Here is an 18544-nt window from a genome sequence, read left to right as displayed (position 1 = left end):
TCGATTGATTACGTGCACGACAGTGATGGAACAAATGTACGGTTAGTTTATGGAATAAGTGTCTTTTTTTTTTTTTTTCAAACTGGTAATGTTCGCTGCCTTCCATCATTTATAACAACCCCATACAAACGCTCGAGATAATGTAAAAAAAGAGGATGAGGTTTTGCGTGAAATTACATGACATAAATTTAAGGCACGCCATCGGAATTAATTTGGAACATCTGGGTTCTTCAAAACGTACCCAAATCTAATCACACATGTGGTTCTACATAAATTACGCCCCAAGTTAAAATTGCGCGCGGAAACTCCGTTTTATCACTGCCGTGTCATTCCACTGTTTTTTTAGGGGACAGTTTGAGTACTGAAGTGTCAGACTTCACTTGATAGAAATATTTCGCTGTAGTGGGACCACGACCGTACAATAAAAGGACATGTTAAGCACAACTAAAGCTCGTCATGAACTACAGTGCTGCAGTGATACACCTAAGAACAACGTGAAAGTGCATGAGCCTCGTTTTTGTTAACCACCGAGTCGCTAAAACGCTGCATTCACACACTATTTAATGCTCCTCATGTTTGGGACTATGCCAAGCGTACTTTAGGATGTGCTTGAACCAGAAAGCCGCACCAACACTGAAATGATTCTGGCAAACGAAGGGTACGACACCAATACACAGCCTTCTCGAAAGTTGCACATGCAAACACGACGTGACTAGCAGACGACGCAGGGAGCAATCCACACTAGGCGCACTTCAGCCAGTAGCCGCCAGGCGGCGACTCCGCTCGATCTCACGGCCAATAGCGCAGCACGCTGCCTGGAATTTGCAATTTTCAGTCGGCTAGAAATCGTTCCCTCTTCTCTTGACAAATGATGCCATAAACCGAAATGACTGCACCATAAACACATAGTCCACGGCCTGTGGCTGATTTGAGCATCGTGAGCTGTATACTGTAGTTACCGTGGCAGCCGTGAGATGTCGCCACGTGCCCGCCTGCGTGCTCACCACGTTGAAAGTAAGCCGGGCATTCGACAACAAAAAAAAAGTGCTCAAGGTCATGACGCGCACTGACGAAGGGACTTACCTTCTTGCCCCCTTGTCAACCTCATCCCTGCGTAGCTTTCAGCACGCTCACTAGTATGAAAGGAGAGAGAAAACTCTTGAAGCATGTGACAAATCCCTGTAACTTCGCTCGTACTTGACGGCTTCTAATAATTTTAGTGGCAGTCAATTTTTTTTTATGAAGTCATTCGATGATTACTTGGAAAAGTGTTGCAGGGCCCCTTTAAACTACCAAAGAGAGATCGTTTCGTCCACTTTTCTTTTCATGTATAGCTTTTTTGTTTCACAGTCTCGTAAGAATTACGGGGTCTTTCTATTTCCGACGTGCTTATAACAACTGTTGGAGTCTTTAGTAATGTACACCTTTGTTGTGGATATGCTGTACCATTAGTCTTAAAGCAAAGGATCCTTTAGCCACTGAGCTAGCACAATGGTCTGCTGACAGATGAAGAGGTATAGGCAATAAAAGCAAAAAAAAAAAGAATGGTGTGACGTAGTTCCAACAGGAATTGACAGGAATTCGCCTTTGCATGTGGGTGCAGGCGAGATGATTGAAAGCCCCATCCCGTGGAGAACAGGACTGTTATGTTCTTGATAATGATGACCAGCACTGGGATAACAAATGCATATATAAAAGGGATGGTTACACATTCTCACACTTGCTAGCTATGAACGGAACAGTTGCCACACATGCTCTCTCTAGAGCTCGCTTGTTTGATTATTCAGGATAGACAGAGAGAACCCTTTGTACCTATACTTTTAAAATTCTATGCGTGTCATCATGAAGAGGCATTTAATAGGTGGAACTTATAACTGTCAAACACATGGACAAGAAAAATTGAATAAATTGTGCCAAACAGCAATCAGCTCGATGATCAAGAATACTGTAATATTTGCGACCCTACATTTCTTACCAACGTGCCAGTTGTTATTATGAAAAAACCGACAATCGTGACATGGTTATTGCCTAGGGATGTGCGAATAGTAAATTTTAAGTTCGAAGCAAATAGTGATTTTGTTGAATAATTTCGAATAGTATATATCACATGGTATAAAGAAAAATGAACATATTGGTCATGACCCAACAAGCTGCACAATACTTTTAAAGATTGGAACAAGGCATGTGCGAATGCCACTTCTTTGGTTTGTAGTGAAGTGGAAGCAACCTTGAAATGTAGCAGGATCTGAATTTCAGTAGGATGCTAGCGATAACCAGTAAAATACGTTGCATTTTAAAACTTACTACATTTGGCGCATATGATCCTGTATAACAAGCTTTTAAACTTAAAAATTAAGCCAGCTTTGCATTACTGGTGCCCAGCCTGAAGGAAGTGCGGAGCTGGGCAGCCTTCTTTGTTTCTCTTCGGTTTTCTCTTTCCTCCTGTCTTTCTTGTTCTCTTTTACACCTTTTTCTGTTTTCTTTCTCTTTATTTCTATTTAGTTCTACTTTTCTTCCTATTTTTTTCATTTCTTTCTCTATCTTTCTACTTCTTGCTTGTTTCCTCCTTTTCAAATGCGCAGAAATGTATGCAGGAATATGAAACTATACACAGTAAGATATAAGGAGAAAATGTGTGCTGGTCGAGATGATTGATACGCCTCGTACAAGCAGCAAACAGACAATATCTCGCTCGTACACTGGGTCATGCATGTTAACAGGGGATATAAGCAGTGACAACAGTGGTATGACCGACAATGAAAATTTAATGTCTGATGAAACTTTCACCGCAGCTTCTCTTACGGGAGGCAGTGGCTAAACGCCCATTACCACGCCCCGCCAGTCCAGGGAAGAAGATTGAGCGGCGGAGATTATGCCTGTTGGCGTCTTGTCTTTCTTTCTTTTGATTTACATATGAAGTTCGTTTGAGCTCGTACAAAGCTTGCGTCACATGAGCCTTGCATGTGGTTTTGCCTGCGTTAATATCATCATCAAGGCACTCGAAGAACAAGAGGAAGAAGACTTCTCTATGGTGCGAACGCGTGCTCAGATGGCTATGCTATACGTGGTTTTGCCCGCGTTATGCCAAGCTACGACGATAGCATATGATCACAGCCTACGACAGCCCGGCCCCGCACTTAACAATAATTAATCGATGTGAGGGTAACATGTTCCTTTAACCTTAGATTGGGGCTTCGCGGCAGTACGGATTTTTTCTGGATAGGCGTTTTCACGGCATAGCACTCCTACGCTGCAGTGAAACCATCTTTACAGGGGGGTTACATTTCAAATAATTTAAATTCGTGTCGAAGCAAATTCGAATACTGTAATATTCGTTCGAATATTCGCACATGCGTATTATTGCCCTTAACAAGATGGAGGGATGAAGTTGACATGAGGAAAAGGCACCATTTTTGCAGCCGTAATTGGGAACACAGCTTAGTGCCTATCCCTTAGCAAGATGTAAGCGTCCAGGATGCCATTACTGCTTATTTCATGCCATGCCTACGTCTAACGCCATCAAACACATCGCAGTTATGACAAAATGGGGCTACTAATGTGATTGGACATGCGCTTGCGCATTTCTCTCAACATATTGGTGCTCTGAACAGCTCGCCTCTCTAGCGTAGGGTGACAAGGGAGAAAACAATCTGATGGAGAGCTGCACTCGTGTAACACGTCTGCAACACATTTTTGTTATATAGATGACAGGATGACATAAATATTAATGTCTGTGACTTTTATTTCATTTTTTACCAGACATAACACAAAATGGCACGAGTTGGTTTTATTGCACTGTTGAAAGAAGGCTGGTATGTACTGCTTTGCCAAACAGACATGCACATAAAAAACAATGTATGTGCTCATTGCCGTGATTTAATCTTGCAGCAAACATTTCCAATACCTTTTGGGCCATGGAAAATGTTAAGCATTGTACTAAGGCAGTTTACGAAGCACACTTTTGTAACACTACGATGTGCACACAATTACATTAAGAACAATGAAAGCTGTCAATGCGTGTGCTCCAGCAAAGCTATCACAAAAGTATCGTAATTGACCAATGATACATTGTGATATCTGCTTGCTTGGTTCCGATGCAAGGAATCATATTCACTGAACCTATCATCATTAGTTTTGTTTAGTTTCACAACATCATTACATACTTCAGCACGTGTTTAAGTGATGCGTGAACGCTGTGATAGCGATAGTATACATCATCGATGGTGAAAGTTGTTGTATCTACTCTCAAGACTGAGTGACCCTTTCTTCAGACCAAGCAAAACTATCACTGAATCTACGCACCTTTTATTTGCCAGCTGCACCATACAGTAGGAAACAAATATACTAAGAGAGGACTGAAGACTGCATACCCCGGCGTCGCTATCATAATTGTGAAGTATCAAATGCTTTCGGTACAGTTTTTATCTTGAATATTCCAGTTCAGCGAAGTGTGTCTGTGGGTATTTCAGTGTATTAATTAAGACACGGTTAGCACATCCAGCACGTACTGCACCACGGCCAGTTCTTTCAAGACTGCAAAGAAGACTGGGCTTGAACGGTGACAAAGTCTTTGTCTTCACCTCTGTCACACACTCGAAGAAGAACTTGTGGGTGCCGCATCCAAAGGTAAACCCACACAGAGTCAGTTCGAGGAAGCGCCCTTGCTTTCGACCTTGTGTCCCAGCTCCTGAGCACGGCGTGTGGCGGCCTCGACAGCCTCGGCAAAGGCGGCACGCACGCAGCGGCTCTCGAGGGCCGACAGACCGTAGGCCGTGGTTCCCCCTGGCGAGCAGACGTTGTCCTTCAGCTCCTCTGGGTGATAGCCACTGTCGAGAGCCATCTTGCCAGCACCCTGTCGAAAGAACGCAGGAATTGAGTGCCGCTATGAATGACCCATTTAGTGGCACCACTATCGTTAGTCATTAGTTCCATAGACAAAGAAGAAGAGCCACAAATAGCCATCATGCATTGGTGTTAAACTTTCACCTGTGCTGTTGGTAACAAACGCATCTTTGTATTTGTGCTATTTAATAAATGTGGTTGTGGTCAGCTTCTCAGTGACCTCGACATGTGTAGAATTGTAGGTCATGGAACTAGTCATGGTAGCTTATCGCTGTGATGTGATGGTCACCTATAATGTGACTACAGCCAGATTTATTGAACAGTAATCTAGAATCAACAGAACTTAGAACAATAACTTAGAACAGTGTAGACACAAAAATGTGGAGAGTTCCAATGGCTGCAGCCAGCCAAGGTGAAAATTGAACGTTCATACACAGTGGTTGTTCACGTGGTGGCCTTCCAGAAAGCTGACTGGTTTATAAAGCAGTGTGGAAATTACACAATGGTGAACATTTATAATGATCTTGGTAAGTAGAACAATGATGATGCAAACACAACAAAATACAGAACATAAAGAACAAAGTGATAGTGAAATATACAGTTCACACGAGGAAGCAGACAAGTTTTATTGCTTGCATTGACATGTAATGAATATATGCGCACAAAGGACAGTACCAGACATTGCAAAGGTATTTTTGTGTTTTAGATGTAATTGCATTACAATGAAATACTGCGTTTGAAGTAGAGAAGGAAAAGGGAGGGGCCAGTGTACGTGCTCACCATGATGGTCTGTGCAGCAAACTTGAGTGCTAGCTGCCTGGGCATGCCCATCTTGACTGCTCCATCTGCCATTCCCTGGATTGCCAGGCATACCTGTGGGCGGCAAGGGTGAGAACGATACCTCATTATCTGCTGCACTTACTCATGGTTCCTACTCAGGCTGCTCCTACTCAATCTGCTTCTTACTGAACCTACTCAAGCTGCTCCTATGCAAGTCAGTGAACACTTGTTGAGAGCTGAGCGTCTCCTGGTTACGTTTGAACCAACGTCAAAGCTTTCATGATTGGTGGGTGCTCACCATTTTAACGCGACAGCGTTGAAGAGCTTGTTTTGCAGAAATTACGGCGTTGGCGTCGTTGGTTGTGAGCGTGAAATCGGCGTTGTCCGTGAGTGATAATTCGAAATATATGCAAACAAATAAACAATAAAAATCTTCAGTTCGAAGTGGCATCGAAACCAGGCCTTCTGCATGGCAAGCAGGTGTTCTAATACGTCACAGCTTGCAACAATCGTTCTTGAATGCAGCAGATGCTCATAAATATAAATATTTACTTGCCAGGCCAGGAAAAGTAATATTACTGTAGTATAACTGCCCGAAGAGCTACAGTAGTTCTAAAGTGGCTTGCATATAATAGCATGAACATTTTAAACATCTGTAAGGTTTTCCGCTTCATTGCAAAACAAACTGTTTGAAATGGGAAGGTTAACAATGTTTTAGTACCATACCCACATGTGTTGTTTATGCAAGCTTCACATTAATATTGTCGTGATTAAGTGTTTTTCTTGTACAATCTGGATAACCAGGTTCTTGAGATATTTCCATGAAATCCGACTTTTTTTCTTTTGCAATTATGGAAGATTTATCATTTAACACTTAATAACTTAACCTTTTTGGTTGGCATCTTCTTCTGAAACTAACTTTTTACCAGACCAGTCAAGATCTTGTCAAATCATCGATTTGGTGTTGGGCAATGAATTATGAGCCGTGTAAGCACGGCAAGGGTGAGCTGTGTGTTAAGAGCTCACGTAGGCAGGGCCTGATCCGCTGAGTCCACAGACAGCATCCATGATGCTTTCCGAGACCTCCTCGCACAGGCCAATGCTGCCCAGCAAGTTGATGATCAGCGCAACATCATCCGCATCCACACCAGGGCCACGGCAGATGGCACACACACCTGCACCCACTGTCACACACGTGTTCGGCATGCACCGGACCACTCGACATGGCACACGGAGCATCTGCAATGGAGGAAACCAGCGATGGAAGAAATGTGTTACCACTGCATTCACTCGCAATATAGGTCCATAAATCTTACATCCCTAATATGGGCCATTAAAATTTGTTTAACATTTTCTAGAAATGCAAAGCACTATGGGAAATAAATGGGTGTTTCAGGAGCACTTTATTGGTTAGCAAAAAAAAAAAACACATTGGAGCTGCTCAGGCCTAAACTGGATCCAACAATGCTACCTGCAAACAGTAGGCCTTCATCCTACAAGACCACTGGACTATGTTTTTGACCCCATGGGCCAAAAATTTCTCCTAAGGGCTGCACTGATGTATAATGCCAAGACCGGCCTTAGTTTGTACTATATACAATCGCTTATGCTGATGAGTACACTTTCGAAAAACCAAAAGAAAAATCTTTTTCAGAGCTAAAACTGCTCAAGAAATCGTTAGTGATTTGAAGTACGACATACAAAATAACTAGGCTTGTGCGAATAGTAAATTTTAGGTTCGAAGCGAATTCGAAGCGAATAGTGATTTTGGTCGAATAATTTCGAATCGAATTCGAATAGTATATATCACACATTATAAAGAAAAACGAGCATATTTGTCATGACCCAACCAACCTGCACAACGTTTCTTTTCAATTGTATCAAGGCATGTGCAAATGTTATTCTTTTTGGTTCAAAAGAAGTGGAAGCAACTTTGAATAGTAGCAGGATTTGGCTTTCGGTAGAATGCAAGTGATAACCTGTAAAGTATGTTACGTTTTAAAATTTACTACACTTGGAGCATATAAGCTGGTACAACAAGCTTTTAAACTTAAAAAATGATGAATCGATGTGAGGGGAATATGTTCATTTAACCTTGAAGTGGGGCTTCGCGGCAGTGCGGATTTTTCCTGGAAAGGTGTATTCACGGTATAGCACCCCTCCACTGCAGTGAAACCACCTTTACAAGAGGTTACAAGCGAACAGTGCGGATTTTTTTTTGGAAAGGTGTATTCACGGTACAACACCCCTGCACTGCAGTGAAACCACCTTTACAGGGGGTTACAAGCGGATTAATATATACCTATTCGTTCTTATCGAATACTGCATTATTCGTTCGAATATTCGAAGTGCTCCAATATTCGCACAAGCCTAAAAATAACGTATAATACAACAATCAAGACAAAATATACAATAGAATGTACAGTAGGTGTGAAGCCCAGTGTGTTTACTCAAGTAATTAGAACAATGGTTAACACTGGCTATTAAAACAACCTAATAAGGTAACAGGTATGTGCTGCCATGCCTCTTCTTCACTCTGTTCAATGCTTTGCACGCTACGACAGTCTCCCTTAGGAAAATTTGCTGGAAATTTTATTCTTGAACAGTCATTGCACCCTCACGAATTGCTGCTAGTTCCGATGTCACTGTTTACGCTAGAAATGAATATTTTGGTCTATAGTCAATTCACTTTTTTTGCATGCTGTTGTTTGGTTAGCGCCTGTAAATAGGGGCCCTTGCAGTTCATGCTTGGTGGAGAACTCGTGGTCTTATAACAAAGGTAAGCGATGTTTGGAAGTAATACTTTAAGAACTTACAGTTGGCTGGTGTAAGAACTCCAACCTACATGTCACTTCATTTTTTATTTTTCTGTTATATGGGCACACTGAAATGTACACGAGGGAACAAGTATGTACAGCGCTAAAAGGAACGAGTGTACGCAACACACACTTCCATCTATGAACATGCTTGCATACAGCTTCTCAAGTGAATGTTATGAGAAAAACTTTGTGCCGATCTAAATCCCTTTTCTCGCCTTTGGTCATTTTCCCATTTATCGCTGCTCATACTTAGTTTTGAAAATTTTTACAGAATTTAACTGGGTGACCACGTACAGCGACTAGGTGAGAAATCTTGACAGCCGCCGCGACGCTGATGACGAGGTGGTTGGTTGTCAGCTGCGGTTGTATCTCGGCACCGACAACATCCATCAGGTGCGGCTTCACGCAGAGGAACACTATACTGCACTTCTTGGGTACCTCTGCATTTCGCTGTGTCGTGTTGTATCCCTCCTCCTGAGAAATCAGATGATGTCAATGATGCGTAAGACACTCGGCAACTTTAGTGGCATATGCGCAGTAACACATTCTTATAACTACAGTCGGACACAACTTAACAAGTCCAGAGAGGCCCCGCCCAGAAGATTGAAGCGCGGCAGCCGATCACCTCCGTGACTGAACAAATAGTCTCGCTCATGCATTCGGCTATGTTCTCCTAAGGCGGAGTCACCGTCCATCCTGGCTCGTGACGTTCGTCTTCAGTGCATGCCCATTGGTGCAGGCATGTATGGCCTTTGAGGAGTAAAATGCCGTGGACTTCTAAAGTTGTATTTGACTATCAGTTCAAGCAAGCAGTGAAATTACCTCACTATATGAATAAACACACGTATATGTTTGTTTTTTAAACTGACATAATTTTCACCAAAATGTCACGAAGTTAATGCACAATGCAAGACGCACCTTTATATATTGGAAGCTTCTTAAATGTCAATTCTAATCAGATTGCAATCATGTACCCAGCGCAATTTATTGAGACCCATTAATCATGGGAAATCACGATATCTGAACCAGACAGGCACCGCAGGCAACCTGACAAATGCACCACAGCGCGCTTTTGGCGATCTGCCAACTGTGCGTGGCGAAACACTACGTCACGCTCCTCTAGCATATATGCTTATTGGTTCCGAAAATGTGGCGCCACGTCACACACTCCCATGTACGAAGGAATGCACACTCCCGAGTCCCTTCTCCCGTTGCACACGCCACAGCGTTTTAATTCGCATGGAAGTTCTAAAGAATAGCGTTTGCCTGAGCTAATTTGCAAATGGTGAGGAGGATTTCTAGCCAACCGCACACACGAGGACGCAGTTCTAACGTTACGCGCAAAGTCAACGTCCAGTATTTCTCTGTCAATCAACTGTCTGCGAGAAATGACTATTGACACGTAATGACGGGTGGTTGAGGAAGAAGAAAACAATTTGGTAAGGTTTTTTTTTTTACACATTTGATTAAGCGCCACAATTTCCTATCAAATTTGTAATGTTTATATTCTATAACCTCCCTTATTCTAAAGTACTATAACAGTATATAAAACCACTCAATTCTTGGCCAATCCCCCACAGTGGGTGTGATGCCAGAAGGTGAAGAAGAACTAGGTGCAGGCTAAGTAGATCGACTTATTCAACCATGCGCAGCAACTGCTAGAAAAGACAGACGACCAAATGTCTCGCACAAAGCATTTAGTTCAGCGAAATGAAGTGAAGTCGCGTTGAAATTCCCGCCTGAACGCGCGCAGCGCGACTCGCGTGATGGAAGACTCGCGCGACAAGCCCGGCGACCTCGTCATTCATCATTTTAAATGTCGAGGAACCAACCTTGAGTGCATCCAGGTTCTTCAGGGATGGAGCACTGACCCAAATGTTTTGGGCCGGTACACCTGCGTCAGTTGAGGAGTGAGAAAAGTAGTGAATACGCTTAAATGGTGGCTAGAAGGATGCTAGCTCTACGTGACTGACGTCCGTTCACGTGCTTACCTGCGCTCTTGATGCCCCTTATGATGCACTGGGCCATGTTTCCCGCGCCTATAAAGCCCACATTTTCTACCTTTTTCATAAGCTTTTCGTTTGTCGCCATGTGTGACAACCAGAGCGATCGCAGCTACGAGAAACAGAAACTGGGAATGGAGACGATGGGAGAGATTACGAAAGCGAACCTTTCGCGACGTGACGTTTTTGCTTCTTGCCCGTGTTGCCGTATCTGTTCTTATCTTTGCGGGTTACCTCTACACTCGTGCAATGCTGTATAAAATATTGAAAGCTTTTATCTTAATAAATATATACAACCGAAGAACTGTGACATAGCTCTAGAGTGTACTCTCGGTTATACGAAACGCACGCAGTTGAGTAGATGCTCAGGCCGAAACTGTAAGCTCGCTTCTCGTACGTCGAACGCAGTTAGAGTGACCTAGAATAGGGGGAGTGTCCAAAGCGCCGGCTCCCGCGTGGGCCTTTTGCCGTGAACTCCCGCGCCGCGCCGCTGCTGCGCCGGACCCGTGGGCTTTCCGCGCTCGGGAAGCGCGCGGAAAGCGAGGGGCGTCTGCTACGCGCGGTAGTTTTTTGCGCCGCATTTCCACACAGGGCACTTGAAGTCTACTTAACTTTAGTAATGCGGTGCGGAATGAAGCTTGTCCATCTTTAAGCGTTGTATTAGAGCTGGGGCAACAACAGAATGCAAAAAAATCATGTGTCAAGCGGCATCAGCGTGGCCTAGTTCCGGTCACAGAGTTCGAGAACGTTGGTGCATGTGTAAAAACGCGCAAGATGGACACGCACAAGCAAAGAACGAAAAAAACCCCTCTTAGCACGAGTAATCGGACAATAGCATCACGCATGCTCGAATTAAGACTAATAAAAAAATCACAGCATATCCACGGAGTGAATGATGATGAGTGGGCGAAGCTGCGGAGGTTCATCGGTAAACCGTGAATCTTCCGTGAATTCTGCCCAGTACATCATCACCGACGTGAGATCGGGCGCGTTTATACTAAAGGTTCGATGAGTTATGACGATTGCAGCTCACTTTGATTTTACATGTACGCTGTGAATTTTCATTGTTTAGAAAACCATTGCTTTAGAAAAATCTGGCGTCTTTCGTTAAGCAGCTGGCGCCTTTTCGTTTTGCTTTAGAAACATCTGGCGTTCTTTCGTTCTGCTTTTACAAAACATCTGGCGTCTTTCGTTGGTTTATTCCATCAATCAACGGCGTTTTGAACAAAAAATTTTATTGTTTAATCACACACAGGAGAAATCTCACCAGGCACTACCTTGGAGGTAAACAATGGCTGCTAATGGGAATGAGAGACAGAAGAAGTCGGCTTTTAGCTAACACTTACACTCCTACTAACGTTTCCTACTGGAACATGCCAATGGCTGCTAATGGGGAATGAGAGACAGAAGAATTCGGCTTTTAGTTAACGCGCACGCTGCGAATTTTTTATTGTTCAACAACGCACAGGAAAAATCTCCCACCGGCACCACCTTGGAGGTCAAAGCGTAAGACTTGTTACGGACTACGACTACTACTACTACTACGACGACGACGACTACGAGGGACGAACGGGTGCCGCCTTAAGGAGCTTCGCCCCTAAAAGTAAATTGCACGCGCAGTCAGCTGAAAGACTTGCGCGCAGTGACTTCACGAGCTTTTTACTCATAGTCGCCACTGGTTTGCTAGCCATATGCACACCGCTTTATTTGACAATTCATTAGCCTCCACAAGCTCTTTATTATGTACGGAGCACACCGGGAAGACGCAAGGGAAACAAAAAAAAAAATAAAGAGTAGAGACGGCCATACGACTTCAATGCTGTTGGCTTATTTTTGTTTCTGAGGTAGCGTACAACAAGGCTCACTGTGCGCAAACATTTGAAAGAAAAGCAATGCCAGGTAAACTAACCTTATTCCACAAGTTTTTGCATAAAATGCATAATAGAGAAAATGCTTTACAAATATCCAGATATCATGAAACAAAGTTGCAAATGCCCCCATTCTTGCTGTACAAGCTGCCTGAACGAAAATACGGTAAGAATATATATATATATATATATATACTATATATATATATATATATATATATATATATAATATATATATATATATATATATATATATATATATATATATATATATATATATATATATATATATATATATATATATATATATATATATATATATATAATCGCATGTTGTATTGGATCGCTGAACGTCAGTATGGAATGTTCGAGCGAGATGCGTGCATTGCTTCAAGCCTTCACCATACGAAATGAAAACAGTTTCAAACAACTCATTTCACGGTTCTCGGAGGTTAGCGTTCGCCCGGTTCAGAGACATTACGAAAAGATGTGGACGAGTAGGTACATAAAATACAATTGTTTCTGCGGCAGTTCAGTGCGCGCCAACAGGACACCCGACCGCAATTTCCCGCTTTTTCCTGGTGACCTCAATATAGCGTCCACCACAATTTCGCGCTGAAGCTCCGGAGTACTTAAATAGCGAGTCTGCTCATCTCTTGAATAAATATAAAGAGATGACCAGACGGTAAAACAAGCCTCTTTTGTCCCGCAGACGCGTGCAATCACCTGCTCTGAACTGAGAATCACGTTTCTTTTCGGGCGATCGCTCGTAACATGAAGTGAGGCATACACTATGTTGCACTGCAGTTATCGTTTCATTTTCTTTGGTTTGTCTTTTTTTTTAACGCTCCTTAGATGCCTCATCAAACACGAAAATTAACCGTCGGCGTCTCGCGTAGACAACACGAGTGATGCACAAAATCATCACGCGATGACGTCGACAGAACTTGTGACGTCACTATGACGTCATTCAACGTGACATCATATGATGGCGCCATCACATGACATGGTCGCTTTCCATTGCCTCCGTGATCGGTCCCCGATGTAGGCAATGTAAAAGCAGGTGAGGTGCAGAAAGCTTGCAATGCCTTTGATCCTGTGGGCAGTCCGAAACCACGTTATGTGCAGAAAGCTTTCGGAGAGGGGCGAGGGAGGATCACTGCATCGACTGACGAAAAAGATGGCTTCCGTTTTCGAGTCATCTCCGGCGAATGCATAAGGGACCATGTTTTTTTTTTCACATAATTTTTTTCACATACATTTTACCTACGCAGTCAGTTCTTGAAAATGTATGGGTACATGTTGGCATCGGTATTGGTGACCACCACGTTTTTTTATAACCTGACGGAAACAAATCGTCAGACCACATATCGTCAGAATTATTTCTGGCTGAAAGCGGGTTTGCGCGCCATACACCATATTATTATTGTTAGTCGTTACGCAAATGGCAAGCATATCACGTTAGTGATGCCATGTACTATCGGTCGTGTTGGGTATACGTACATTCTGCTCCTCCGTGCCAATTTTCGTGTATACCAAGTGAACGAGACGCGAGTTACGCGAGTAATTGTTTACTTTTGGTACCGCGGCCACGCCGACTGACACATTCGGCTTCGAATGAAATGGCTTGAAACCGCAGAGCGCCGGAGGCAGCCTTGTAAAACAAATCGAATGCACGAAATAAAAGATAGGATATGAAGGATACAAACGCGTTAGCCCTGGTAGCACAAAACATTGCTGCAACATTATCATAGTGTTGCCTTTCGATGTTGTTACAACGTGGATAATGTCCGCCTTCAGTAGCATTCCCGCAACATTGACAAGAAACATTGCAACAACATTGCTGAATCATTCAGGCAACGTCGCTAAAACATTATATAATATTGCAACAACATTTTATTAATGTTGCTTTCGCAGCATTGCAGCATTAGAGAAACGTTTGCACGCATGCTGCACACCATTCAGGCAGCATTGCTGAAGCATTAAATAATGCTATAAAAATGGTTATTAACGCTACTGCCACAGTATTGCAGCATTAGAAAAAACATTTTCGTGCATGCTGCACCTCACTGAAGGTAGTATCATTTTGAACCATTAGGTATCCCTGCACTGACTGTCTTTTTGCAGCACAACAATCAATCAAAGGTGAGCAGGAAAACAAAATTGTATGGAAGAACACTTTATTGTCCCCGATATGAACACTAATAATCTGATGAATCCTCTTCCCTGATGGACACATCTGGCATGCAGGCTCCGATGTCGCTCGGCTGCTGAAAAAAATTAAATTATATTCATGCATTAGTCTTAACAGAAGTCATTCATAAGGCTCATTATAATAATTTGTGCCCCATCAACATGTCACGGTTTTAAAAGAATACCACCACAGAAATTAGGCAAAGAGTTTTTTTGCGGCAGCTGTTGATGTCACCTTTAAATACAAACATATATTTTTCCAGGGAGTTGTATAATTCACAGCCCTTTCAAAAATGTGCATGAAGAGTAATGTAGCTCTTGCGTCTGAAAAAGATACTCGTGTCACCAGAAGTGGCAATCCCTAGTATGACATTTATGAGCCCACTAGCGAACCCAATGTTATGCTGGCGGGAGGCCACGTGGCAACTGCATCTTCAAGATTACGTGTGAAGCAGTGCAGAGAGACAAGGCACAAAAGGAACGAAGCGACAGGACACCACTGCATTCGCAAGTAGTTTATTTTGAAAAAACTAGGTTATTACATACATACCAGCGTACTACGTGTGACAATGACTTTCAAGTTATAACAGTTTCCGGTGATCTTCCAAAAAAGAGACTTCACAATCACTCAGAACAATGGACGCTTGGCTGATACAATCACCTTTTCTTTTAGGGACATGGAAAGCCTCGATCACTTCCCTGGTCAGCTGATCCTTGTGATTGGAAAGTATCTCAGTTTCAGGGAAAAGCGGCGTGCAACCACATTCCAAGCAATGCCGTTTAATATGTGAATGAACATTGTTTGTTGGTAATCTCTTGTGTTCTGAAAGCCGTGTGTTAACGATCAATAACAAACAATGTTCATTCACACATTAAACGACATTGCTTGGAATGTGGTTGCACACTGCTTTTCCCTGAAACTGAGATACTTTCTAATCACAAGGATCAGCTGACCAGGGAAGTGATGGAGGCTTTCCACGTCCCTAAAAGAAAAGGTGATTGAATCAGCCAAGCATTGGTTGTTCTGAGCGATTGTGAAGTCTTTTTTTGGAAGATCACCGGAAACTGTTATAACTTGAGTCACTGTCACACGTGGTACACTGGTATGTATCTATATAACCTTGTTTTCTTCAAAATAAACTAGTTCCGAGTGCAGCAGTGTCCTGTCGTTTCGTTTTTTTTTTGTGCCTTGTCTTCGTGCGCTGCTTCACACGTAAACATGAACTATCACCAACTCGCCGAACTTTCAACTTCATCTTCAAGAGCTGCAAAATTTGTATTCAACAAGGGCACTTGCTATCCTCCTTTGTACTAGTGAGTGGTGAATGGACTAGGCTTTCACAAGCACGGGCGCATTGCATTTGTGTACATGCCTCACAGTGCCCCAGAACTGCATTACAGTGCTACGCACAAGGCAGCGGGTTCAATTCCCGGCCACGCTGGCCACATCTTGTGGGAGCCACAAGGCACACATGCTTGTGTACTTCTGCTGCTCCTGGCATGTGTTTTCAACGTGTCACATCAAAAGGCAATAAGATATGTTGCACTCTTGAATTAAGGAGAGACGTGGTACTTTAAACATTTATTCTTTAATTCTTGATCGATTTTGACGGAAATTGGAAAGTTTAAGAATATTTGTGGGCGAATTTCAAATATGCAATTGTTATTTTTTTCTATGATAAGTAGTTTCCAGGATATTAGACAAATACTTCTTTGTTTAAGGCCTAATCAGCTAATTAACCGCAACCTGCACTAATGTGCAATCCACAGAATACATTCAGAATGTAGTGTGGCGTAAAGTATAAATCATTGCTTTAGGCCATTTCCAAGCAGAGTTGTGGGCTGTTGCACCCGATTTAAAAAATGCCCTCATTAATACTTGAAACAAACGTTCATTTATAACATTTCCTCATGAAAGTACTACAACAAAATTTGCCTCATGACACATTGCATCTACTTATATTAGAAGCAAAAAAAAAAGAAATCAATGATAACCCAGGTTTAACAAAAGATATTGCTCCTCCATCACAGGAAGAGCATGAAAAATTGTTTGCTGTTCGCCTTCAATTTAAAGGGCAGGATGCATGATTTTGGTTTTTTAAAGTAAGATATGGATAACAAATGACAGTATGCTACTGTATGCAGCAATGAAAATTTGTAACCAGGTGCAGAATGATGTCAGGAATGTGAAAAGATGAAAAGACAATGACAGAAGGAAGACAAAAATGTTTGTCACAACAAACAGTTTCTTTGTGTAACAAAGAAAATGTTAAGGCTAGCAAGCCACACAATCAAGGCACATAATTAGGACTTAGTAAAGTTAAGTAGTGTTGCAGAAGAAAGACATTGGGTACCATTTCTGAATCCTTGAAGGAGCATAGCGCAGCCAGTCTGCAGCATATGAACGCTTCGTACATTTTCGGCAATCCGCCGCCGTCTCCGACGAGATGACACTTCACCAATCGAACTTCTTCATATCCGCACAATACACATGTCACCGCGACGCCGCCAACGGAGCACAATCACAGAACACTACACCCAGAGAACATGATCTTGACTACACACAACAAAGGTGCTGCGTCAACACGTGGTATACAAGCAGGTGAACGAGCCGCAACGTAGCGGACTGGGTTATATGTGGTGTTATTACATAATTTATTATAAATAAAATAATGCGGCCTGTAAATTAGACAGGAAACGCTACAGTGGCAGCTGCACTGACTGTTAATAACTATTGAACGTTTCCTTGGCACGTCCGTGCCCCCATTTCGGGTTTTCTAGGTATCACACTGCGGCGCGCAAATTCAAATCTGTCCGCACGACGTCTGACGACGTCGGTGTCCGTTGTGTCTGCTTAGCCTAACTATACTGCCTTGAACCGGGTAACGATTTCTTTTTATGACTACATATCTGCGGAGTATGATTAACAGCTCGACGCTCCACGAGCTACATGGCATGCAAGGAGTTTGTGAATGTTCGGACAGTGAAGAGATAGAGCTCGACAAATAAAATACACCAAAAAAAAGGACTTACCACGTTTCCCAATGCTGCAGGGACCCATCGCGTAAGAACTTCACGAAGGTCGTACTCGAACAGAATGAGAGAAATCGCCAGCATGGCGTGCACAAAAGCGGTGATTATAACTGATTATAACGTGTTTTTGCGCGGCGGGCGTGCTGGCGGCGGGATAGTGCAGTTTAATTTGATCGCTGTAGTGTTTAATGTGAGAATCTACTTGAAGTGTATGCATGCTTATAAAAAAATTCTAGGCCAGAAAATAATGCTCTACGGTTGCTCTCGTTTGCTTCAGCGAGTGTGCGCTTATAATCGGCCACACCGTCCCCGCACGTCATCTCCGTAGATGTTGCCTCAGACTTCCGCTGTATGCAAACAGCGCAACAATGGCCTCTAAGACGCCTATAACTTTATTTTTTTTAAATGACGACGTTGCCTACAACTATTTATTGTGGATTAAACAGGTTCTCAGATATGTTTTATCATACGCAGTAGATATTTTGCTTGGTTGTCAACGAATAAATCTCCGAGTAACAAGTACGAATCTAGGAGGCCATGCTACAGCTTGGACATGCAGTCGTGTTTGGACTTCGCAAGTGCCAAAACAGGCTACGTTAATGCAGAAAAAAATGTGGTCACAATTTTTTACATACTATTCATTTTAAAGTGACGACCAATGAGATACGGTTGCATCGTGCGCCGTATCACGAGCCAGAATCTAGGAAGTCAGCATAAACTCGCATTGCTGTAATTAATTTCGCAGATGAAGTTTTCTCCTCCATTTATCGATACTGCTTCAATACATGCTCATGACTGCATCAAGTTGTGGCAAGTCGCGAAAGTTGAAAGATGAAAAAACAAGGGCGCATGCGATGTGCTAGTGCTTAAAGAAAATATTGTGATTTTAGGGTACCCTGCAGCGTTTCTTGCGTGCATGCCATTCCGCTTGAATATCGCCAGTGAATGTTGCAGTTACATCGACGGGATAATGCTGCGGCGTTGTCTACCGACATCGCGTTAACAT

General features: G+C 42.8%; 1 protein-coding gene across 2 annotated transcripts in view; it reads right to left on the bottom strand.

Annotated features, from left to right (window-relative positions):
* The window catches only part of LOC119383109 (pyrroline-5-carboxylate reductase 3), a 600945-nt gene extending 590318 nt beyond the window's left edge, over positions 1–10627 (bottom strand). Inside the window, exons 1-6 of one of the 2 annotated variants that reach the window (XM_049412414.1) lie at positions 10433–10627; positions 10274–10335; positions 8736–8915; positions 6649–6861; positions 5623–5715; positions 4633–4852 (exon numbers count right to left, since the gene is read on the bottom strand). In XM_049412414.1, coding sequence (XP_049268371.1) covers positions 4643–4852; positions 5623–5715; positions 6649–6861; positions 8736–8915; positions 10274–10335; positions 10433–10532 — 858 coding nt within the window. In that variant the 5' untranslated portion in view covers positions 10533–10627 and the 3' untranslated portion in view covers positions 4633–4642. Of the gene's footprint in view, positions 1–3729; positions 4853–5622; positions 5716–6648; positions 6862–8735; positions 8916–10273; positions 10336–10432 lie in introns of those variants that run through there. The other variant, XM_037651109.2, reaches the window with a different exon arrangement.
* Positions 10628–18544: the final 7917 nt, after the last annotated feature.

This window comes from Rhipicephalus sanguineus, chromosome 2 (assembly GCF_013339695.2).
Source record: "Rhipicephalus sanguineus isolate Rsan-2018 chromosome 2, BIME_Rsan_1.4, whole genome shotgun sequence".
Lineage (NCBI taxonomy): Eukaryota > Metazoa > Arthropoda > Arachnida > Ixodida > Ixodidae > Rhipicephalus > Rhipicephalus sanguineus.
The sequence above is the reverse complement of the archived record's forward strand: the minus strand, read 5'-3'. Positions and strand labels throughout refer to the sequence as shown.